Raw genomic sequence first — 25904 nt, forward strand, 5'->3', positions numbered from 1 at the left:
AATCCTGACAGTCCAGACTGCAGCGAATGCATCCACACTCTCCTTTATCACGCGGGAGCTTTGGGAATCCCAGCGTCCGAGGGTGGAGCTTAATCCTCGATAGCAACAGCATTTATCAACTATCATTTTGTTAACTAATAGCTACTCATCAAACCTCGGCAAAGCATGTTGTATGCGCAATTGCATAAAACCACTTGACCCATATCTTTAAACCCGTATTTGAACTTTTATGTACCGTGTATGATTTTTTTAAAGTAAAGCCGTATATGATTTTAGCACGTCGGAACCTTCGTTATGAACTATATAGTACAGTTTTGGTTCATGGGAAAGCCTGTACCGCTGTACACGGTGCCACAGTCACTTTTTTACTTTCGCATCCATTCAGCCTCGTCAGAGTGTGCACATGCTGCCCACTGCCCAACGTATAATTTATTCAGTGTGAATAATGTGCTGAACAGAGTGGAACATAAATTACCAGGAACATTACACTGTTGTGTATTAGTCATTTTTTATCCTCACACTCGGGATGGTAATGAACCATAATCCTAATATTTTCTTCACAATCCAACTTTTTTTTAATATTTTTATTTCAAAATTGAATAAGATTAGAGCCGGACTCTTTTAGAACCCAGTCCTTAAATTATCTAGACTAAGGCTCTGTTTGGATCCATGACTTAGAGTTAGATTGGGGCACATCTAACCCAGAAGCATCCAAACAGGTGGGTTAGATACATCTAACCCAAACCAAAAAACTATCCCCCTAAGGGGTGCTTATTTGGGTTAGATTGAAGTGGGATCCACATTTATTCCCCTCTCTCCTCTCCTCGGATCCTTCTGCACCCGACCCGCCGCCCTCCACCCCGATCCCCTTCTCCATCCAGGGGGCGCCGCCGCTCCTGCTCGCCCGCGCCCTCCCATCGTCGCCCCTAGTCTGCCGCCCCTGAGTTCGCCACCGGCCGCCGCCCTTGCGAGTCCGCTGCCACCGAGTCCGCCGCCCTCCACCCCGGCCCTCGACGCCGCCACTCCTCGCCCGCCACCACCCCTGTGCGTGGCGGGGTCGTCGGTGGCGCGCTCGACGTGCTTCTGCGCAAGGCACCCCTTGGACACGCTGCCCTCGCCGCCCGTCGTCACTGACGACAGGAACGACATCGATGTCGATGTCATGGATCCGCCCTTGGAGCCTCGCCTCGCCACCCCTGGGAGCTTCGCCGCGGCTTCGGGCCGCCTTGTGCGGGTCGCGGATCTCTGCCGCGGCCGTGGGCGAGTGCTCCTCCATGGCCGCCGCCTCGCGCCGCACGTCGTGGTGGTGACCGCCGCCGCCCTGCTCTCCTCCTCCTGCGTGCGCGCGGGCACGGTAGATGGATGAGACACGGTGGCGGGGGCACAGGCTGGTGGCGGCGCATGCAGTCGGGGGCACGGTCGAGCGGGTGGCGCGGGCCGGCGGCCGGTGGCAGGGCAGGCAGGCGGCACGGGCGGTAGCGGCGCCGAGCTCGGCATCGGCAACATGCGGGAGGAGGTCACAGAAGAGGTGGCCACACCAAATCCAGCTGTAAAGAGTGTTTAAAGGAGTCAAATAATTGGAAAAGTGCATTTAATATCAATCTAATCTTTATATCCAAACACCTCTTTGGCTAGAGTTAGTTGAGAGATACTTTAGAATTAGAAACTAACTCTAACCTCTAACCAAATTAGAGTATCCAAACTGGGCCTAAAATTTAAAACCCTTTACCACCCCTACACTCTTAACTGTCCCCATTCCCCTCCGGCCTTCCCTCCCACCTCTCCCCAGGACGAACTAGCCGGCCATGTTGGTCGAGCGCTCACCTGATTGGATACCAGAATTCACCACACCCATCCCCCGTAGATCCAACTCAGCCTATTCCGCCACCATCCGTTCGGTTTGCTCGGTCATCTTCCATCCATCAAGAATCTGCACATTCAAGTGATGATCAAGGAGATGAAGGTTCTTCGTTCACAGGCGTCACTAACAGATGCTCCCCAAAGGTTGCTCATCATGTTTGTTGTCCAAGGTAGACACAGACGAGAGTTGCGTTGTAGTATATGAGAAGAGATAGTTTTTTTGTTCACGAGAAGGATGTTGGTATTCTTTGGCATCCCTTTCGGTGACCTCGGTGAAATCCCCACCCCCACCCAACAGTTAGCTTTAAGAAGAATGAATTGCGGCATGAGTCCAAAAGAGCCACACACAGTTTAAAGGGTATTGAGAATTTGAGAAGCATTTAGGGTTTATTTGGATCTAAGAGCTAAACTCTCATGTCACATAAAATAGAATATTAACATTTAAAAGTATTAAATAAACTTTAAATACAAAACTAAGTGCAGAGTCCCTAGGTTAAACTGCTAGATGAATCTAATAAAGTATATTAATTCATGATTAACAAATGGATTAATGAGGCTCATTAAATTCATCTAATGAATTAGCACCATCTGTACAAAAAGTTCTATAAACAGATTTTATTTTATACTTCTAAATAAAAAGATGAGTAAACTGCATCGGAGGTCCATCAACTTGTAGGTGGGTGTCACTTAGGTCCATCAACTCCATAAGTGCATTTCTGTGTCACTAAACCTTTTAACTCATTCACCACAAGTCCATACCCCTCCATGTGTGTATCGATGATATGGCATGCTGGCTGGGCAACTTTATCTCTCATACATCACCCTCTCCATCTTTGGTGTGGTCCAGGCGGGGGAGAAGCTCATAGCAGGGTCGAGGAGCGGGGAACGACGGCGAGAGAGCGGCACAATGAGGAGGGGCGGCACCGGCTAGAGGAGCTCGCCGAGGGACACCTGCTCGCTCATTGTTGTCCGCCCGTTCTGCCCCTGCCTCACGGCGGCAGCAGTAGTCTGGTCCCTCGCGCAGCTCAAAATTTGTGGCAAGGGAGTGGCAAGCGTTGGGCTAGAAGGGGTAGATGGGAAGCTAACAGGGTGGAGGTGCCATGGGTGCAAGAGATTGAAAGGAGATGGTCAGAGACTCAGAATTGGCCAGATTTTGAGCTGATGCTCTGGTGGCGGCGGGTGGTCTCCCGAGACATCGCAAAGCAGCGTAGCAGTGGTAGAGTCATCGCCGTGGTGGTGGAGGAGCTGTTGAGTCTCGCACACAACCTGTTCGATTAAATGTGCCAGCAAGAGACCATGGGAGAGAGAAGAAGATGCAGAGGCATGAAAAGAGTGGTGCCTAGTCAACGTGCCAGATCAGCACTAGCTGCCCATGTGGATGGGAATGGATTTGCGGTGAATGACTTAAAAAGTTATGGACCCAGAAATACATTTTTGGAGTTGATGGACCTATGTGACACACTCTTACAAGTTTATGGACCTCCGATGTATTTTACTCTAAAAAGATTCTCTTTGATTTCAAAGTTTTGTAGACAGTATAAAGATTGCATCGGTCATACATGCCATCGCCCACCTGTTGGCCCCTTAGTGTAAGCATGACTACGTCAATATTGATTTTTTTTGGGGGGGGGGGGGGGGGTGGTGATTCAAGAATCCAAGGTACAATTGGTACCGCTACGTCTACTCTTACGTTATTGAAGCCGCACATGTTGGCCTGGTGTATTTCAAATTTTGAACACGTACAGGTACACGTGACCTGAAAAAGCGACCGATACTTTATCAAATCCAAGCTGTCCAGCATGCATGCCACCATCTATTAAACAAACCAGCCACTGCCTGGCACAGATGGGGTCCAGATAGCTCCTACCTGATACTAAGGAGTAGGAAATTCTAGTTCAAAGGTTTTGGCCATGTTGGTCACACTCTGCTCGCACGTGCCCTCAACATTTAGGTTTGCATGCGATGCCCTTTCACTGTTGGTCAAGGTTACCAGTTACCACACTGAACGTAATCTCCACTTGGTACTTCATTAATTTGTGGGCCAGTTGATGATGAGCCAGCCAATAATAAATGGATTTGTTGGCGAGTGTTAATTTTGGAGACTCATTGTGCACCCCAATGTCATTCTCTATCGACCTTGCGTTGCAAAAGATGGAGTCTCTATATATGAAACACATCCGGAGTCTAGTATTGGCATCACAGTGTCCTTCAACTTGCATTGATCTTCCTTGACGCTAGCCATCAGCTCGCTCTGCTAGCAGCTGCCATGTTTTCTCTTCGTAGTTGTGGTCGGCAAGTGTGCCTTGCCTCCTCTACTGCCCCTCTGAATATAGACCTTCACCGGTCGGTGATTGTTGGCTCGTCGTGGCAGCTGAACAAAGACAAAGGAGAGGAACCGGGGAGGAGGAGGAGGAGCCATCCACCCCACAAGCGTCGTCGTGTCTTCCACCACCCATGCGGTAGAGGCGAGGCGGCGGCGCAGCCGTGCGCCGTGGTGGGTGACCGGGTGACGGTCCTGACCATCGACGGTGGCGGCATCCGGGGCCTCATCCCGGGCACGGTGCTCGCCTTCCTCGAGGCCCGGCTGCAGGACCGGGACGGGCCGGCGGCGAGGTTGGCGGACTACTTCGACTACATCGCCGGGACGAGCACCGGCGGGCTCATCACGGCGATGCTGGCCACGCCGGGGAAGGACGGGCGCCCGCGCTTCTCCGCCGACGGTATCAACCCCTTCTACCTCAAGCACGGCCCGCGCATCTTCCCTCAGAGGTGGAGCAGCCTCGCTGCTTGCATCGCCGCGGCGAGGGGCCCCAAGTACGACGGCGAGTACCTCCGGGCCTTGATCCGGGAGAAGCTTGGCGAGAAGAGGGTGCTCGACACGCTCACCAATGTCGTCATCCCCACCTTCGACGTCAAGCTGCAGCAGCCTATCATCTTCTCCACATACGACGTATGTATTGTATACTAACGACCGCTGCCTCACAGCTACTCTCTTGTTCCAAATTATTAGATATTTTAGCATTCTAGATACATTAATTTTACTATACATATATAGAGAGAGAGTAAAAATTATGCATCTAAAAAAGTCAAAACGGCTTATAATTTAAGGCGAAGGAAGTATATGTTTTTATAATAAATTAAATAAACGGCATCTATAGAGCCATAGGTAAAAAAGTCAAAACGGCTTATAATTTAAGGCGAAGGGAGTATATGTTTTTATAAGGTGGATATATAGAGCCATAGGTAAAAAAAATATCCCGATCGCTGCATCTCGCAAAGAGGCACATGTAAGGTTAATTTTCATTACTTGTCCCAATGTGAGAAGTATTTTCGAGCTCTCAACATCGATTCCAACCCATGATAAATGTTTTAAACAAATCCAGTCATAACCAAAAGAGATGTGCATCATATACATACTGAAGTCTCCAACCTTATTTGGCTTGAAACTCGGTGTTCCTTCTCTTCCTTTTACCTCACGAGAAAAATCGATGATCTAACTAACTAATATGGTCGAAAGGTTTCTACCTTCCGCAAGAATTTTTAAGATTTATCATTTTTATACATCCGGTGAGTTCTCCGATCAATAGTAGTGGCAGCAGCAGTAGTAGTAATAATGATGATGATGATGTTATCTTCTCCATCCCATTTGCAGAATATTATTCTATACCCACCTTCTATTATTAGAAAAATAATCATCAAAATATTGAACTAAATTTACCAAGTTATTGAACAATGTTTAGTAGCAGCTCACCGGTTACTAAATACTGAAAATTTATTCAATAATTCTGCTCACTTTAGCTATTGGCATAGAATAATCTGCTACACCTAAGGTCTAGAATAGTATATGGGCAGAGCCGAAGACACGATATGCCTGCCTGGTGCACATGCATTAGGATAAAATAAACTTTTATCACTATGTTTACAAATATTTAACATATATCATAAGAAAAAATATTTTTTACCTAATGGGTGCACCACCTCAATTTTTATGTTAGCTTCGCCCCTGCATAATAATAATAATAATAATAATAATAATAATAATCATCATCATCATCATCTACATCTTATATGTAGCGTTTATTTTACACCCAGCAGTCAAATTAATGACCGAACTGACCAGAAATTACTGAACTGAGTTACTGAATTGAATTACTGAATCACATTCAGTACAATAGTGTTCAATAATCGAGTGATTGAAAATTTGTTTAGTAATTAGTTAGGTGTAACTACACCGGGTGTAGAATAGCACGTGATAAAAAGGTATGTGTTGCGGCAACTCATAGAAATCGATCGTTTGTTTGTGAAACAGGCCAAGGTCACGCCTTCGAAGAATGCGCTGCTATCTGATGTCTGCATCGGCACGTCGGCGGCTCCAACCTATCTCCCAGCACACTACTTCTGCACCAAAGATGCCAACAGAGAACAGCGCGAATACAACCTCATCGACGGTGGTGTTGCGGCCAACAATCCGGTCTGTAACCGGCAGCATTTCACGATTGTGTTCCTCAATATCACAGTAATGTGATGATTATGACGTGCAGTACTGCCTGCTCTAATTAGCACCTGCATGCCTGCAGACGATGGTTGCCATGACGATGATCACGGAAGAGATCATGGCCAGGAAAGAGGACGCGCACCAGTACCTGACCAGGACGATGGAGGAGAACTGCGGCCGGTTCCTGGTGCTGTCCATCGGCACCGGCCTGAGGTCCGAGGAGGAGCAGTACACCGCGGAGGCCTGCTCCAGGTGGGGCATCCTCGGGTGGCTGCACAAGGGGGGCATGAAGCCCATCATTGACTTCTTCATGGCCGCCAGCTCCGACCTCGTCGACATCCACGTCGCCGCCAAGTTCAAGCTGTTCCGCAGCGAGAGCAACTACCTCCGCGTCCAGGACAACACGCTCGGCGGCACCGCCGCGGCGGTGGACGTGGCGACGCCGGAGAACATGGGGAACCTCGTCGGGACCGGCGAGAACCTGCTGAGGCAGCAGGTGTCGAGGGTCAACGTGGACACCGGCAAGTACGAGGTGGTGCCGGGTGAGAGGACCAACGCGCAAGCTCTCGACGACCTGGCGAAGCAGCTCTCCGAGGAGAGGAAGGCGAGGCTCCGGCAAGGGAAGGCTGTGCCAGGCCGTGGCGTCGGTGCGGCGCGGTAGGGAATGCCGATGGCTCATAAATTAGTTATTAGTCCATCTTCTTAGCTTAATAATTTATTTCTAAAATATTTTGATAGGGTGTGCGTTTAGATATCGCAGAAGATGACATAGGTTTTGTTTGTATACCAGGGTTAGAGTTAAATTTGAATTTTTGGAATTCATCTAATTCTAAAATATCCAAACAGAAGAGTTAGATTGGGGTTAGAACCGACCCAAAAACTATCTCCTCCAAAGAGTGGTTAGAGCAGGGTTAATAACCCAGCCGGCCACTCCAAAGAGTGGCCGGCTGGGTGGGTGGGCGTGCGCCCGCTCCTGCGCCTGCTGCGGGCTGCAAGTGGGCAGTTGGCTGCATGCAGGCCCACCAGCAGAGATGCATACGCCAGCTTGAGCCGGCTGCAAGCAAAACGCCTACTTTTCTTCCCTCTACTCTTTTCTCTCTCTTCCATGTAGGATTTAGCCAGCTTGTACCCTGTCATAATACTTGCTCTTATTTGGGTTAGATTGAGATGGGCCCACCTTCACTCCCTCTCTTTCCTTCCAAATGATTGGAGAAATGACTTTATTGTTCATCTAAGAGAGCAAGTATAATAAAGCCAACGAGGCGGGTGAAATGTAAAAACACGTCAGCTCCATCCTACATGGCAGAGAGAGAAAGGTAGAGAAAGAAGACAGCGGGCGACTCATTCGTCGCCGACCGAAAGCGAGCGTATGCACTGTTCGGTAGCTCGAGCCTCTCCCCCGCCTCCACGTTGATATTAAATTTACAGAACATTGATTGCTACGTGGGGTCCACCACCACCACTCTGTGCTTGCGTGTAACCTGGCATCCTCTCAGCTAGGAGAGCCGGCGTGTTCAATCCCTTTAGCCCTTTGGCTAATTAAGCCCTACCCTTTATAATATTTACAAAGAAAACCCCCACTATATAAACTTATTTGTAAATAAAACCCTACCCTTTTCCAGAGTAACCCAAACCTTCCCCGAAATTCTAATCAAGTCCTTTCACTAATTACAAAAAGGTCCCTGACTCCTTATTTAACCCATAAACCCTTATATAACCTATCATTTCATGCGCCAAACAACCTCGGATCGACCAAAAACTTTATCACGCCTCTCATAACATAGTGCCATTAGGAAACCGCCCTAAAATATTACTCCTATCTCCATATCTTAATTATTTCCGATTCGAGCTCAAAGATAAAACTTTTATTTCTTTTTCTTGATTGTGTGTTTGTTTGTATGCGTCGTAGACCATGGTGTGAACGAAGGAGAGCCCGTCGACGAGCAGTACTGCGAACCAGCGAACGAGGACCAATTCCGCGACCCCGAGCCCGAAGGACAGTACTTCGACCAGGACCTCCCGGAAGGCTTCGAAGACGGCAAGTTCAATCCCGCCCTTTGATGCATGTTTTGTCCCCGTTTTTATAACCACAACCTATTGGCCTATTTTACAAAATTGCATATGTTTTGCCTACTAAAAACACGGTTGGATAACCACCCCTTGATTTGTTATAACCATTCCTTGACCACCTAGATTAATATCTGAATGTGTTTTGTTTGGACGTTAAGCGCTGCTAGAACGCTTAGGATCTTATACACAATATAACTTGTTTTATAAAGAAAAGGTGTGCGTGTGTGGGAAGGGATAAAAGTGGAATTTCGAAAGATGAGTTTAGACGGGATGGATGGCATTTCTGTGTGATTTGCCGTTTGGTGTGCTCGTGCCTGTGTGGCAGAGCAAGGAAGGGAGATATCCATCTTGTCACAATTAAGGACCGAGTTGGTGTGTCATCTCACCTAACTCCACTATCGTGCAAACCACTCGACCGTTGAATGGGCAACGGCTTAGCATAAACCCCACTAGTTAGTCTGATAGCCATCAGGAGAGCTGAGAGCAACGGGTGATCAAGGAGAAGGGATTAGCTCTGTGTGACTTATGCCCCGGTTACAACCTCTGTGATAGGTCAATGATCCCTTGGTGCATCCCATGATGGCTAGTCAGGCCTATCTAAGGTGGGTAATGGCTTTGTTGGGATCTGCACCGACACTAAGGTGATCGAGTTGCGGTACCCCACTTGTGGGTAAAGTTGCACACCTCTGCAGAGTTAAAACCTATTCGAATAGCCGTGCCCACGGTACTGGGTGAGTTACGGTATGGTCACATAACTAGTGTTTATTTTGGGATGGGTTGGTGTGAGTTGTTTCGGAAATGTGTCCGGCAGTTGTGCCGTGTGCTACGGTGGATGAGGAGTCCGGTAGCAACTTAAAACTTGGATCCTTTGTGGATCAACCCTTCGTGTTACTCGGTACAAGAAAACTGGTTTGGAAATGTTTCTTTCAAATGAACCCTTGCATAAAATATTGCTTTCCGCAAAAGTAAATCTTAACCTTATCCTTGAGTTACCCTGTGCATTATACTCTGTTTATTCCCCCTCCGTGGGTGTGATTGAACTTGCTGAGTACATTTGTACTCACCCCACTCTTAATTTTTACAGAGGAAGACCCAAACTTCGTTCCCGAGGACGTTGAGTAGGGTACCGTCCTGCACCCAGCCTTGCCTGTGGATTAGGGTCCCCCGCAGGAGATACCGCATGGCGCAAGACTCTGATGACCCTCTTTTTGTAATTAATATCGTTGTGTGGGTGTGGGTTGTAATCCTCGCGATAGTGGCGCTTCTCTACCCATTACCACGTAGAGTTGTACGGTGATGAACCATCTGATGCAATAAATGTGTCATCAGCCTCCTGGGACTGATGTTGTTATCACATTTAAGTCTTCTCTCATGAAGGGATGCTTCAGGTGGTATTAGAGCTATAGGTTGGCCGTAGGACGTGACCCTAGGAGCGAAACCCTTTTTTCTGCCCCTTTCACACTAGAACTTTTCTTTCCTTAATCCTTCTTTCACACAAACACTCACCACTGGTTCTTGCCCTATTCTAGATGGCTGACAATGGATGGATTGGCAAAATCTGTCATGCAGAGCCCACCCTTCCTATGTTATTGATACTCAGCCTGGAACGCGTTGGAGTGGTGGACCCACCAGAGTACGTCTACCGGGAGTACGACTCCAGGGGCACTCTTCGGTACGACGTAATGGTTTTTTGTGGGAAAGAGCACCCGCTACCCTGATGTGGATCCCTGGTTCATCTCCACCACTGGATTTCGTTTGCCTGACACCTACTGGAAAGCCGCCCGTAAAGCCCTCCGACGTCTGCGTGTGATCTACAAGCACCATCTTCAGCAGACTCCTATGAGATTTTTCCCGCCTACTGAAGGAAGAGGACGCACATGGATTGCCTGGATGAGAGGACTCGGAAGAGAAGAAGAAGACCTGGAAGATACGATCTCCCACCTATCCATCTATCTCACCGGCCTGGATGAGCTCTACCGCGAGCAAGCGGCACAACTGAAGCAACAAGTCCACAGAGCAGAAAAGGCAACCCAAGAGCTGGATGAACAACGGACAAGAGCCGCACGCGCCGAGAATTCCCTAGCTGCTCTCCAAGCCCGAATGCAAGAATACGAGACTCGCAGAGGAATAGGTGGGTGGATAGAGGAAGAAGAAGAAGAACCCGAAGAGGCCCAATGGGATGTAGGCACTCAGACTGAAGAGGAGGAACCTGAATAAACCCATTGGGATAAGGGTACTCAGACTGAAGATGATGTAATGGGTCAGTGTCTTCCACTGAAGAAGCGACCTATCAGGATCGAGGAAGAATCCCCATGATAGAGTAGCACCACAAGCTAGAACCTTATCCTAATAATCGTGTATCCATGAAGTCTGTATTCCACCATGTTGCAATAATAAATATCATCTACTCCCTTTGTGTACCCCAAGTAATTGTGCAAGTTTATTCACCCTATCTTTATTTTCAGATGGCTGAGGAAGGATGGATCCAAGGCAATTGCCAAGCTGCACCTGGCTTCCCCAGCCTCTTGATCAACGCCCTGGAAAGCCTTGGCGTTACAGAACGCCTAAGGTACTACAACAGAGAGTACGAGCACCATGGTACCCTCCACTGCAGGGTGATCCTAGTCATCGCCAGGAGTGATCGCTACCCCGACATCTAGTCATGGCGAGTGACTGCTACAGGATTTAGGCACCAAGACACCTATCCCTTGGCCATCAGGAAGGCGCTCTGTTACCTGTGCCGGATTTTCGAAGAACACCTAGCCCCAACGCCAATGAGATTCTTTCCGCCGGCCATCAGAATCCCAGTTTGGGAAGCTCGAATGAGGAGTGTAGAACGGCGCCACCATGAAGAAGACCCTCTGTACCAAGTGGCTACTTGCCTAGCCGCCTTGGATCAGCTCTTTGATGAGCAAGCCAACATTCTGAGGGAGCAGACCCATCGAGCCGAGCAAGCAGAGCTCGCGGTAAGACTGCAACAGATACGAGCAGCCCAAGCCGAGGCGAGAGCCGCAGCCGCGGTCAGCAGTGAAGCAGTTGCTCAGGACAGTCTCAGGCAAGCCCGAGACCGGCGTATGCAAGAATGGACCAGAGGTGGAACCCCAGTTCCGGCAATCGGGGAAGACCAAGTTCTACTCGGGACACCCGTCATAGGATAGGGACCACTCGTGATAACCCCACAAGCCCCACCCGAGAATCCCGAAGGGTCTACTGCCGTCGGTGAAGGAGAAGCTGCTACGCAACCCTTGGAAAATGGAAACCTAGAGGACGGCGAGCAAGGACTACTCGCACACTCCGCCCCAGAAGAAGGCTCGCCCCGCGAGTAGAACGCCCGACGCCGCTCTAGTATTGCACCCTCCCAGCCCCACTGGTTTAAGTTGTAACCTTAAGTGTGAACCTGTACCCGGACGTGTAGTATGCATTTTAGTCTTGCCCCGTGCTGTAACCTCCCTTGCGGTAATAAAGTGGTGTGTGCTTGTTGTTTGCTATGTTTGTATGCTTGTTGGTTGTGTGCTTATCGGCAGAAGGTAGATTTTGCCTTTTCAAAAATACGAATTAAACAACTTAAATATCACTTAATCCCAATCTCACAAAAACTCTACCCAATTCACAGATGGCTTCCCGAAGCGTTACGAGGGCCTCCCGCATTCAGAACCCTGCAGTCACTGGCACGGGAGTGCAGCCTAATGGACAGAACCCCCCTCAGGATGAACAAGAAGTGAGCCAGAACCGAGGAGAAAATCAAGGCGAAGTGCCACTGCCACCACCACCACCCCTCGGGGACCTGGCACAGATAATCCACAACTAGACCCTCATCCTAGAAACACTGGCCAATGCTCTCGTAAACAAGCACCCCCTAGAGCAAACCATGAATGACAAGCTGACAGCTTTTCTGAGGACCAAGCCGCCCACCTTTGCTGGATCCAACAAACCCTTGGATGCAGACGACTGGCTTCGTTTGATCCAGAGGAAGCTCGAGCCGTTTGAATGCCAAGATTAGGACAAAGTTCTTTTGGCAGCACACCAACTCACCGGGACTGCCTTAGCCTGGTTGGAAAACTACTGTGCCGCCGCCGAGGATGCCTCCACCATCACCTGGAAGGAATTTGTGAAGGAATTCCGCCGCTATCATATCCCCTCGGCCACCATGAAGCGCAAGGCGGATGAGTTCCGCGCACTGCAGCAAGGAAGCATGTCGGTGGAAGAGTACACCCACCAGTTCATGGAGTTGGCCCGATATGCACCAGAAGAAGTGAATGATGATGAGAAGAAGCAGGACATGTTCAAAAAGGGACTGAACCCGGAACTCCGGACCTTGCTTACTCCGTAGATCTATTCGGACTTCAACACCATGATGAACAAGGCGATTCTTACAAAAAGGACCAAAATTGATGAAAGGAAGGATAACAAGCGCAAGTTTCTAGAAAGCAAGTCCCGCCAGCAGGATCGCTTCCAGAAACCAAGAAGCTTCAGCTACACTGCACCAAGGTATCAGGCCCTAATGCAGTATAGAACTCAATCTCAGGAGACAGGCCTACAGGCCCCTAACACACAGCTTAGGAGCCAGAACACCATGAGGGCCCCGCAGAGCAATGCAAGCCAGGTCACCACCAACAACAGCAATGCTAGGGTCTGTTTCAACTGCCGAGAGACAGGGCATTTCATTGCCAACTGCCCATATGCCAAGAACAAGCCTGCTACATCAGCCTTCTCCAATACAGTGAATGGACCAAGGCCAGTTCTGTCAGGTGCCAACCGAGAGCCCATCCGCAACAACAACAACACCAACAACAACAGTCAGCAGATGAGGCAGCCCCAGCAGTCATTTGGAGGAGCACGCATCAACCACATCAACGCGCAGGAGGCTTAAGGAGCTCAGGGCATAGTGCTCGGTGAGTACCTAGTCAGCTCAGCTCTTGCAACAGTATTATTTGATTCTGGAGCATCACACTCGTTCATATCCTCGAGTTTTGTGGAAAAGCACAACATACCTACAGTACTACTAAAAACACCCCTAATAACCCGGACGCCTGGAGGTGACATCAAGTGTCAACTAGGGTGTCTACGGGTAAGGATCAATTTAAGTGGGGTAGAATTTTTAGCAGACTTAGTAGTACTTAAGTCTAAGGGGATAGACGTGATCCTTGGAATGGACTGGTTAAGCCGACACAATGGTCTCATAGGTTGTATTGACAAGGTGGTACACCTGACAAACCCGGAAGGAGTACGAGTGACCTGCCATTCCCGGGTAAGTGGATCAGACCCAATGGTGTTTAGCATGGAAGCCAAGTCCTTAGAGGAAGTCCCAGTAGTAAATGAGTACCCAGATGTTTTCCCGGAGGAACTCCCTGGAATGACACCAGATAGGGATATAGAGTTTGTTATCGACCTTGTCCCTGGAACCGCCCGTATAGCCAAGAGACCCTATAGGATGGCAGCCTCCGAATTGGCAGAATTAAAGAAGCAACTGGAAGAGTTACAACGAATTGGCTTCATCAGACCAAGCTCGTCGTCTTGGGGAGCCCCAGTCCTATTTGTCAAGAAGAAAGATGGGAGTATGAGGTTGTGCGTAGATTATCGGGCACTGAACGAAGTAACCATCAAGAATAAGTATCCCCTCCCCAGGATCGATCACCTTTTTGATCAGTTAAAAGGGGCCAAGTACTTCTCCAATATCGATCTGAGGTCAGGATATTTTCAGCTCAAGATTAGAGAGAGCGACATCCCAAAGACAGCCTTTGTCACCCGATACGGGCAGTTTGAGTTCACTGTAATGTCCTTTGGACTCACAAATGCTCCTGCTTATTTCATGAACCTCATGAACAAGGTGTTTATGGACGAGATAGATAAGTTTGTCGTAGTCTTTATTGACGACATACTTATTTACTCTAAGAGTGTTCAGGAACACGAGCAACATCTGCGGGTAGTACTGGAAAAATTGAGAGTACACAGGCTATATGCCAAATTCAGCAAATGTGAATTCTGGCTAGAGAAAGTAGCTTTCCTTGGTCATATTCTAACCGCAGAAGGAGTAGCAGTGGACCCCGAGAAGGTCGAAGCAGTTTCCAACTGGCAGCAGCCGACCAACGTTAGTGAAATCATAAGTTTTCTTAGATTAGCTGGATATTATCGGAGATTCATTGAAGAATTTTCCAAGATAGCCCGGCCCATGACAGAGCTGCTCAAGAAGGAGAAAAAATTCACCTGGACAGAGTCATGTGAGAGGAGTTTTCAAGAATTGAAGAATAGGTTGACGACCGCCCAGTGCTGACCCTACCGGACATTCATCGGGATTTTGTCATCTATTGTGATGCATCCCGACAAGTATTGGGTTGTGTACTCATGCAAGACGGGAAAGTCGTTGGATATGCTTCCCGCCAACTCAGGTCTCATGAGCAGAATTATCCAACCCATGATTTGGAACTTGTAGCCGTAGTGCACGCCCTTAAAATCTGGAGACATTATTTGATTGGAAATAAGTGCGAGATTTATACCAACCATAAGAGCCTGAAGTATATCTTCACCCAGCCGGATTTGAACTTAAGGCAAAGAAGATGGCTGGAATTGGTTAAGGATTATAATTTGGAAATCCATTACCACCCCGGAAGAGCAAACGTGGTAGCCGATGCCCTAAGCCGAAAATCCTATGGGCCCAAGGACGATCACCTGCGCGAGGAAATGGCGAGATTAAATGTTCACATCATCCCTCGAGGCTCCAGCCAAGTGCTGAACGTCCAATCCACACTAGAAGACAGAATCAGAAAGGCTCAAAGTTCGGACAAGGGGCTGATGGAAATCCGGAGGCAGACTGGAGAAAATAAGGCACCAGACTTTAGAGTGGATAATAAGGGAACGTTATAGTATAAAGATAGTATTTGTGTGCACCAGAAAGGAGACTTCAGGCAAATAATCATGGATGAAGCCCATAACTCGGCCTACTCCATCCACCCAAGATCCACCAAGATGTATATGGACTTAAAACAAAAATATTGGTGGAAAAGAATGAAGGCGGATATTGCACGGTTTGTCGCCCGTTGTGATACTTGTCAAAGGATCAAGGCTGAACATCAGAAGCCAGCAGGATTGCTGCAACCCCTACCCATTCCGGTTTGGAAATGGGATGAGATAGGAATGAACTTTGTTGTGGGTTTGCCCAAAACACAGAAGGGACACGACTCCATATGGGTAATAGTGGACCGACTCACTAAATCGGCTCATTCCATACCCGTACGGACAAATTATGGTGGAGAAAAGCTAGCAAAACTTTATGTGGAAAACATAGTAAAATTACATGGTGTGCCTAGCAGAATTGTTTCAGATAGAGGGACCCAGTTCACCTCTAGGTTTTGGAAAAGTCTGCATAAAGCCATGGGCACCAAGTTGGATTTCAGCTCCGCTTATCACCCGCAAACGGATGGCCAGACAGAGAGGGTGAATCAGATCATGGAGGATATGCTGAGAGCATGTGTCCTTACCTATGGCAAGGATTAGGAGCAGAGTTTACCCTATGCGGAATTTTCATATAACAACGGTTACCAAGCGAGTTTAGGCATGTCACCATTTGAAGCTCTGTATGGCAGAAAATGCAGGACTCCCTTGATGTGGTCGGAGGTTGGAGAACATGCCTTAGTTGGACCCGCACTCATAGAGGAAGCAGAAGAAAGAGTTGCTGAGATTAGAGAAAAGCTGAAGGCAGCCCAGTCAAGGCAAAAGAGCTACGCAGATAAGAAAAGACGAGAAATAAGTTTCAATCCAGGAGATTTTGTTTATCTCAAAGTTTCAACCATTCGAGGAACCCGAAGGTTTCAGGTACAAGGAAAGTTGGCCCCTCGGTACATTGGACCGTATCGAGTTCTGAAGAAAATCGGAGCAGTAGCGTACCGTCTGGAGCTACCAGAAGAAATGTCGGATATACACCCGGTGTTTCATGTCTCACAATTAAGAAGGTGTTTGAGGGTACCCGAGACAGAACACGTGCCAATAGAAGTGATAGATCTGCAGCCAGACCTGCGATATCAGGAGATACCGGTCAAGATTTTGGACATCGTCACCAGGAAGACGAGAAACTCTGAAGTACGGATTTGCAGAGTTCAGTTGAGCAGACACGGAATAGAAGAAGCTACATGGGAACGCGAAGATGCTTTGAAGAAGGAATTTCCCCATCTGTTTAGAAACCAGCCGAATCTCGAGGACGAGATTCATTTTAAGTGGGGTAGGTTTGTAACATCCCGAAAATTTACCTAAATTAAATCACGCGTTAAAATTACCTTCTTATCGTTGAGCTCAAACCATCCTAAACCCCGAGCCCTTTTTCCATGAAACTGTCCCATCAGATCTCCGAATTGATCGCTGTCTCGTTCCTCTCTTTTCCCTGTTCCGTGCGTCGCGTACCGCGACCGCCGCGCCACGTCCGATCAATGCGCGTGCGCGTGCAGCCGCGGTCGACGCTGCGATCGCCGCCGAGCGAATCTCTCTCCCTCCCCTCTCTCCTTTTTCCTTTTCTTTTTCTCATTTTTCCTTTTTCTTTTCTTTTTCTTTCCCTCCCTCCTTCTCCCTCCTTTCCCCGTTCCTCCCTGCCGCGCACTGCACGCTGCAGGGCAGCTCGCTGGCCGCTCCCCACCCTCGCTCCACGCACGCGCTCTGCCCCGGTCGACCCCATGCGCGCCACACGCGTGCCTGCTGCCCACGCGCTCGCCTGCTGCTGCTTGCGCTAGCACCCCGACCGCGCACACACGCGACGCGCCGAGCGCGCCGCGCCGCCCGCTCGCCGCCGACTCGTTCCGTCGACGCACCACACGTGCACAGGACCGAGCGCACCACGGGTTACATGCGGCCGCGCCGCTCGCCATGCCATCCGTCGACCCGAGCATCACCACCGCCTTCCTGTGTCCGCCCTCGCCGCCGGCCGCCACACACACACGCACTCACCACGCCGCTGCCTCGCCGCTCGAGACCGCACGACAACACACACATAGCACCCCTGGCCCCTCCACGTGCCTGCGCGCCTGCCCGAGCCGTCACTTCGCCTTGGTCCGCCGCGAATCGCGCCGCCGCCGTGTCGCGACACCGGAGCCACTGCCGCGCTCGCCGGCCGCCACTGCCGCGCTCAACCCTCCCCACCGCCTCTCGCGCCCTATAAAGGGACCCCCAGCACCACTCCTCTGCTCCACGACCGCCTCCACTGTAGCTAGCCCCCTTCCGAGCTGCAGCAGCGCCGCCGCCGCGAACCCGCCCCACCCACCGCGCTTGCTCCCGTGGCTGGCCCGCTCCGCCGCCTTCCTGCTCAAGCCAAGGGCCGAGGTAGGTGCCCTGGACCTCCCTCTTCCTTTTCCCCACGACCACTCACCCCGAGCCACCCCTGCCTGCGCCGCCCATGGCCGCCGTTCGCCGTCACGACCATGGCCGCCGCGCCCCTTCCTGCAGACCCCCTTCCATGAAATTGGAGAGGGGAATCAACCCCCCATGGCCCAACCTCTCTTTTCCTCATGACCCCGGCCGCCCTCGAGCCCCCAGGCCACCGGCCCAGGGCCGCCGCCGGCGGGCGCCGCCCCCTCCCCTGTTTTTCAGCGCGATGGGAGGGAGAAGACAGGGCAAATATGCCCATACCCCCCTGTCCTTTGTCGTTTTTATTTAAAAACCCCTCCACCCCTTTAGCCCTTTTGCTAATTAAGCCCTACCCTTTATAATATTTACAAAGAAAACCCCCACTATATAAACTTATTTGTAAATAAAACCCTACCTTTTTCCAGAGTAACCCAAACCTTCCCCAAAATTCTAATCAAGTCCTTTCACTAATTACAAATAGGTCCCTGACTCCTTATGTAACCCCTAAACCCTTATATAACCTATCATTTCATGCGCCAAACAACCTCGGATCGACATAAAACTTTACCACGCCTCTCATAACATAGTTTTGTCCATGCCATTAGGAAACCGCCCTAAAATATTACTCTTATCTCCATATCTTAATTATTTACGATTCGAGCTCAACGATAAAACTTTTATTTCTTTTTCTTGATTGTGTGTTTGTTTGTATGCGTCGTAGACCACGGTGTGAACGAAGGAGAGCCCGTCGACGAGCAGTACAGCGAACCAGCGAACGAGGACCAGTTCCGCGACCCCGAGCTCGAAGGACAGTACTTCGACCAGGACCTCCCGGAAGGCTTCAAAGACGGCAAGTTCAATCCCGCCCTTTGATGCATGTTTTGTCCCTGTTTTTATAACCACAACCTATTGGCCTGCTTTACAAAATTGCATATGTTTTGCCTGCTGAAAACACGGTTGGATAACCACCCCTTGATTTGTTATAACCATTCCTTGACCACCTAGATTAATGTTTGAATGTGTTTTGTTTGGACGTTAATCACTGCTAGAACGCTTAGGATCTTATACACAATACAACTTGTTTTATAAAGAAAAGGTGTGCGTGTGTGGGAAGGGATAAAAGTGGAATTTCGAAAGATGAGTTTAGACGGGATGGATGTCATTTCTGTGTGATTTGCCGTTTGATGTGCTCGTGCCTGTGTGGCAGAGCAAGGAAAGGAGATATCCATCTTGTCACAATTAAGGACCGAGTTGGTGTGTCATCTCACCTAACTCCACTATCGTGCAGACCACTCGACCGTTGAATGGGCAATGGCTTAGCATAAACCCCACTAGTTAGTCTGATAGCCATCATGAGAGCTGAGAGCAATGGGTGATCTAGGAGAAGGGATTAGCTCTGTGTGACTTATGCCCCGGTTACAACCTCTGTGATAGGTCAATGATCCCTTGGTGCATCCCGTGATGGCTAGTCAGGCCTAGCTAAGGTGGGTAATGGCTTTGTTGGGATCTGCACCGACACTAAGGTGATCGAGTTGCGGTACCCTGCTTGTGGGTAAAGTTGCACACCTCTGCAGAGTTAAAACCTATTCGAATAGCCGTGCCCACGGTACTGGGAGAGTTACGGTATGGTCACATAACTAGTGTTTATTTTGGGATGGGTTGGTGTGAGTTGTTTCGGAAATGTGTCCGGCAGTTGTGCCGTGTGCTACGGCGGATGAGGAGTCCGGTAGCAGCTTAAAACTTGGATCCTGTGTGGATCAACCCTTCGTGTTACTCGGTACAAGAAAACTGGTTTAGATATGTTTCTTTCAAATGAACCCTTGCATAAAATATTGCTTTCCGCAAAAGTAAATCTTAACCTTATCATTGAGTTACCCTGTGCATTATACTCTGTTTATTCCCCCTCCGTGGGTGTGATTGAACTTGCTGAGTACGTTTGTACTCACCCCACTCTTAATTTTTACAGAGGAAGACCCAGACTTCGTTCCCGAGGACGTTGAGTAGGGTACCGTCCTGCACCCAGCCTTGCCTGTGGATTAGGGTCCCCCGCAGGAGATACCGCATGGTGCAAGACTCTGATGACCCCCTTTTTGTAATTAATATCGTTGTGTGGGTGTGGGATGTAATCCTCGCGATAGTGGCGCTTCTCTGCCCATTACCGCGTAGAGTTGTACGGTGATGAACCATCTGATGTAATAAATGTGTCATCAGCCTCCTGGGACTGATGTTGTTATCACATTTAAGTCTTCTCTCATGAGGGGACGCTTCAAAGGTCAACCGAGGTCGTCACAAATCTGCGACAGTGTCGTGTGACGAAGTAGTGACGATGCTCTGAACTCTACTGGGACGTCCGCAATGGTAATAGCTAGTACTATATATTTAGTTTGTTAATGTAAAAGTGAGAGAAAAAAATACTATTTTATATTATTGGATCCACATGCTTCTCTCACATATTCTTGGACTACGTGAAATAGATCAACTGTTTGCTCATCGCTAGTGACTACTCTCTCCTATTTTATTGTTGGCACTTCACATCTAGCTAGCTATAGCTAATCATTGCGGACGCCCTTAAGGTGCTAGTTTGTTTTGCGCTACAACTCCTAGCGCTATAAAGGAATCTTGCATGCATGAAGTACTAAATGAAGTCTATTTGCAAAATCTCTTCACGAATGGGTGTAATTACATATAAATGAGTTTAAGCAGACAAGAGAGGAGAGAGAAAAACTAGTTGTAAACTTACAGTTGGTTTTGACATAAGAATCAAGAAACTTTGTGAGAGAGATAAATGAGCTATATATTAATAATAAAAGACTAATAACTATACGAGTGAGCTAAGAAGTAGACTATAAAAATCACTGCGGCCACCAGCAGGCTAAATTATTAACCTTGCTCTAATGGTTATGCCGACAGCCGGCTGCAAGTGGTGAGTTCTATGGTATTTAATGCGTAGCAGGGAGCACAGCGAATAGGAGCTGCGTAGGAGCTGCCGAAGCGTGTATCTGTCTGCTCCACACTCTCTCCAGCTTTCTTTCTTCCACGTCGGATTTTCCTGGCTCCCCAACTCCTCATAATACTTACTCTTACCATCGCAGCAGCAGTAGCTGTAATGCACACTCGCCCCAGCAACGGGAGCAGAGCCATCTGCAGCCGCCGAACTATATTACTGGTAAGGATGGAGGTGGATCGGACTCGTATGGAATCAGATTCGGATAGCACCTCCTACTTTATTTTAAACGAATTCGGATACTGTTGAATATGAATGCAAAATGGATATCTTGTATTCAGATATTTACTCGATATGTAAGTTAATGTTTAGCTATTTTCTTTATTCGTAGTTTTAGAATACAAAAGCGTATCACTATAAGAAATATCTTAATCCATGACGAATTTTGCGTGACGTTTATATAAAACATCATAGACTGGCAATATCTATGACGATTTAAGGATTTTCGTCACAAATTTGCAAATGGTCCATTTGGGCTCAATTCGGGCCCAGTTTCTGTGACGATCCTATAATAAACGTCATGGACTGAAAATTAAAATCGTCGCGAATTTGATACAATACTCAACCACAAATTTGACAAATTAAATACGTCGCTTACTTTAAATAAAATAAGATGCATTCCATCTTTTTCTTGAAAAATATGGGTGTTGTGCAAGGTTGGAAATAAAAAAATAAGTTGCCTTTTATTGTGTGCGTGTGATGGAAGAAATAGATTCTCCCGTAGCCTACCCATATTATGCCTGCGAATGTGTGATTGGGAGAAAAAATTGGGGGATAAAAAACTAAATAGCCGCTCACAAAAAAATAATAATGATACAAAAGTAGGTAAAAAAAGAGGGAATCGAGCGTTCGATCCTTAGTCTCTAAGGCCAAAATGCCACACCATAGCACACTATACTACAACTTCGTTTACGAGCTTTGGTATTATGCTTTGATTACTACCATCCGTGCTTTAATTTGGAAAAATAAAAGAAGACGCGAAGACAAAGGGAATCGAACACTGGTCTTCAGTGTTAAACGCGCAAACCTTGACACCTGAGCTACAAATTCAATTTTTATGATAATTTGTATTGCTCTACTTATACGAATATCTCGTGGTCCAATTAAGAAAAAAATAGAGGTGTATTGGGTAACGGGGATAGGCTGAGCCACGTTGCCCTGGATCGCGTGAGAGCATTTGAGCCAATTCCGATGCGCCACGTGGCGGAGATAAATTGAAAAAAATGGAGCACAAGAGCTCCAAGTGCTATTCGAACGAGCGACCTTCCCTTCACCAAGATTGCCAGTGCAACACTAGGCTAGATGCAGGTTTACTTATTGTCAATAGAAGAAAAATAAATGTATAAGTTAAAGTTCGGTCAACTGATTAAGATGAAGAACATAGGAATTGTTGATCTTTTTCTTTTTAATCTAGAATTAAAACTTGTAAATAGTATTTCTCTGTCATAAGAAGTCCAACTTGGATGGTTCTTTTTTCTATTTTTTTTTCTAAAACCAAGATCTTTCATTTAATGACATTTATTTGTACGTTAATTGCTATTTCTTGGATTTTTTTTCATATAGCTTGTTTTCTTCCACCTAAATGAAAGTAGAAAAACAAGTTTTTTGCATAAAAATTAGTAATTTAACTTCATATTTTCTAATGTTATGATAAATATAAGTTTGGAAATAATATAAGTTACTCCAATATCAAATTTTGACTTGAATTGTATGGAACAATGTGATACACATATGAAATTTGTGAACAATGTATATCCTAATTTCACAAAATCCAATGAAACTTTTATTTCAAGCTTAACACATCCATAAAATGATTCTATGTCAATTTTTAGAATTTTTGGAGAAGTTTTAGGTATTATTATCATTAATTCATAATAAGGTTGCAAGTAGAACTCTGAATTATCACTAACAAGTATTTAAATTTTTCAGCCATTTACAGGATACGAACTATAATGGAACAAAGTTGCACAAAAAATATTTTTATGAATTTTTTAAGTACTATTTGAGATACTTGTAGTTCCAATTCTAATTATTTTCAATAAATTTCTAGAAATTAATTTAAACAATCGAAAATAGTAAATGAGTGATAAAATTATTGAAACTTTTACAGAACAAGTTATATATAGAGAACTATATATAAAAAATGTATTAGAGTACATAAGATAAATGCTTTTACATGTTGCTTCCCAATAGTCCCCTCTCTATTTGATGGGAAAATAATTTGCTTAAACAGGCCGAGAATCCTGATATGGGCCTTTTTCTACTAAGGCCCGATTGATCCTGACCGCCAATCTCCGATCCAACGATTGGAATTGAGAGCATCACCCGTATAAAAAACCTGAATCGCCGAAACCCTAACCCTCAGCGCCTCAACACACGCCTCTCTCTGTGGTTCCGCTCCCTCCTCCATATCTGCACGCCGCTCCTCTTCCATGGCGCAAGGCTGCCGGGCCTCCGTCGCCGACTACCATGTCGCCGGCAACAGGAGTGCGTTCCCGCACGCGCCCTGCGCCTGTACGGTGGCCGGCTACCTCTTCGTCGCCTCGCGTCTGCGTGCCGGAGCCCGAGGGGCGCCTCCTTCTCGCCGCGGAGGAGGCAGACAGCGGGAGCGGCCAAAGAGCTCCATGCCCACCTGACACGATGGGCGATCCGGCAGCGGCGGATCTCCTCTCCACCCGGCGGCCACCCAGCGACCCCGCGACCAACGTGGTCCTCACCCCGCCCCCTCTCAACTCCCGTAGGTGCTCCATGTCTGCAGCTTCTAGGTGGCGATATGCACGACAAGTCATACATGGTGAGCTCCTTGACAACCCCTGCATCGAGCTCTTATGTAGCTAGCAAACACCCCTCCTGCTCCCTGTTGGCCGCATGGCCCCTCTAGATCTAGCTCGCTAAGGTGCTCAGGCCATTGGTTTGATTTGATTCTTGCCATAGCAGGTGAATGATTTATGCTCGAGGTGGGTTGTTCTTTAATCGACTGATCGGGATGGGACTGGAGCTTGTCTACTGAAAGTTGGCACTCATTACATGCTTACCTGCAGTGCACATGGTCGATGTTTTGCCTGATAGAGCATGCTTGATTACTTTATAGTTAGTTTCCTTCATGATTTGCTTTGTATTGCCACAAAGATGTTTGGGGGTTGATTTGTCCTAATTTTGTGGCAGATTTTCGGTTAAGCATAATCCAGTTAAGCAAACCCTTGCTGCTCCGTGGTGTATGCTTGTGCTGATGTGCTCTACCACTACTAGTGTATATTCAGAGCACATGTCAATTTGTCTCAGATATGTTCCTTAAATTAAAATGGGAGCCAAACTTGGTGTAACAGCTTATCTAACATTGAATAAAGAAACATTAAATCTGATTGTGAAATCTTACAAGAGGTAGCTTTATTCAGAGTTTACAAGTGTTCATTTCCCTAAGTTAAAAACTGAAACATTTGGCTTTATAGGTTGGTTGATCACTTAATTGTATATTCAAATGGTGCTAATTGTGTTCGTCAGTTTTTCTGAATGTAATTATTATGTTAATCTCTGATATGCATAGAAGCTGATCTGAACTCATGATCTTTAATTTAAATCACTCTTGACCTCTTGTTGCTTAGAATTAATTTTATGCGAAGTGTCAATTTAATCTTTGCCTAGTGTTTTGGTTAGTGGTACTGCAGCACGGTTCTTTTGCATTCCTTTGCTCCGATCTAGTGTAGTGTTGTCCTCAATTCTTTTTTTCACAGTGTACTTCTAATTGTATATCCACTGATTTGCATCTCAGAATTTGTAGTCTACCAACCACATCTATTGGTATCTCAAGCATGCTTATTGCCACATCTGCCTAGCACAGATTTGCCCAACTGCCCCTCCTCCCTGACGGCGATGACGAGGAGCGCCGGCCCCGAGCGTCGAGGACACCACGGCTGCGGCAGGGTGCCCCGGCAGATACGGTAGCGATGACATCTTTCTGCTTTCAGCTATTCTTTTTAGCACTTTATTTCAGTGAACAATGGTCGAATTGATATTGAATTGTTCCGGAGCACTGAATTACATACTCTTCATCATAATGACCATCACAATAATTCTCGCTTATGCTGTGTTCTACACATCTAGCCTGCTATGCAGAACAATAGTCAGCTGCCAAGCAAGGTCTGTGATCATAACAGTTATAACACACTTAAGCATGTACTGCATAGCATGGATAGAATCTGAGAAGTATTTCTAGATATGCTCCTGCATGACTTTGCTATGCCTATTTTTAGAACTTTGGATTAGAGGTGTTCTCAACTGCTATTTTGCTAGACTGAAAGTACTAGTGCTAGGAGGACCAATTAGATATCTATCTGAATTTGAACCATGCTAATCTTATTTCATTTTCTTAAATTTACATTTCTGCTAATTCTTTTAAGTTGCAAGATATATTATAGACCTACAATTCTGAATACTTGAACCATGCCAATCTCATTTCATTTTCCTGTTATCTACCACACAGTCCACTATTAATTCTGATGAATCTAGAGATGTAGCTGCTAATTCTGCTTGTTTTTTGTGTTTTTTTATTTGCTGGTTGCAGCAAGCAAGGAAGGATGCGAGAGACTGAGCATCATGACCCAAAAGATGGTACACTTCTATAAAAAAAATGGTTGTAGCAAGGGGAGTTTGTGGTTAATATGACTTCAGCTGATATTTCAGAGAACAAGTGTAATCAGCTACTGTGATGTGCTTCTGAATGTAACCTGAGATGTTGAATCTTTTATTTTTTGAGATTATGATATACTAGATCTAATATGCTGTAAATCTGATAAATGTGCTGAAAACTTACCATATCATTTGGGCTGAAATGTTGTTATGATGAATGGGCTGACTGTTTGAGCGGGTTGAAATTTGATGGACTTCTTTGATGGGCTGAAAAGTTTATGGGCTGAAATGCACATAGGAAGCCATGTTGGCCATGTCATCATAACTTTACATATTAGCACCACATCATCGATCATATTAGCACCTCATCATCGGCCATGTCAGTGCCACGTTATTTGCCATGTCACGAGGCATGTGGACATTGTGTGACGTAGCAATTGAATCCGTGATGTTTATTTTCGACATAAAAAATGGGTTTGGGTTGGGCCTCGGGGCCCTAAGACATTCTATGATGGTTTCAAAATA

The 25904-nt window shown here is 47.1% G+C and overlaps 2 protein-coding genes across 6 annotated transcripts; both read left to right on the top strand.

Annotated features, from left to right (window-relative positions):
* The first annotated feature begins 4067 nt into the window (after nucleotides 1-4067).
* On the top strand, nucleotides 4068-7126 carry LOC120663597 (patatin-like protein 1). Its single transcript, XM_039942457.1, has 3 exons — nucleotides 4068-4810; nucleotides 6170-6331; nucleotides 6438-7126. Exons 1-3 carry the CDS (start codon nucleotides 4127-4129, stop codon nucleotides 7014-7016), a joined length of 1425 nt encoding a protein of 474 aa, XP_039798391.1. The 5' UTR covers nucleotides 4068-4126; the 3' UTR covers nucleotides 7017-7126.
* Nucleotides 7127-23122: 15996 nt separating this feature from the next.
* Nucleotides 23123-25597, top strand: LOC120666415. Of its 5 annotated transcripts, none has more exons than XR_005671707.1 (3): nucleotides 23123-23547; nucleotides 23688-24691; nucleotides 25315-25597. XR_005671707.1 is itself a non-coding variant. In XM_039946258.1 (3 exons), the coding sequence occupies exons 1-3, from the start codon at nucleotides 23223-23225 to the stop codon at nucleotides 25373-25375; spliced, it is 555 nt and encodes a 184-aa protein (XP_039802192.1). In that variant the 5' UTR covers nucleotides 23123-23222; the 3' UTR covers nucleotides 25376-25597. The 5 variants fall into 5 exon arrangements, 2 of the variants coding, with proteins under 2 accessions (XP_039802192.1, XP_039802193.1); XR_005671706.1 differs by having other exon boundaries at nucleotides 23691-24691; XR_005671708.1 differs by having other exon boundaries at nucleotides 24587-24691.
* Nucleotides 25598-25904: the final 307 nt, after the last annotated feature.

This window comes from Panicum virgatum, chromosome 3N, assembly GCF_016808335.1.
Source record: "Panicum virgatum strain AP13 chromosome 3N, P.virgatum_v5, whole genome shotgun sequence".
Taxonomy (NCBI): Eukaryota; Viridiplantae; Streptophyta; class Magnoliopsida; order Poales; family Poaceae; genus Panicum; species Panicum virgatum.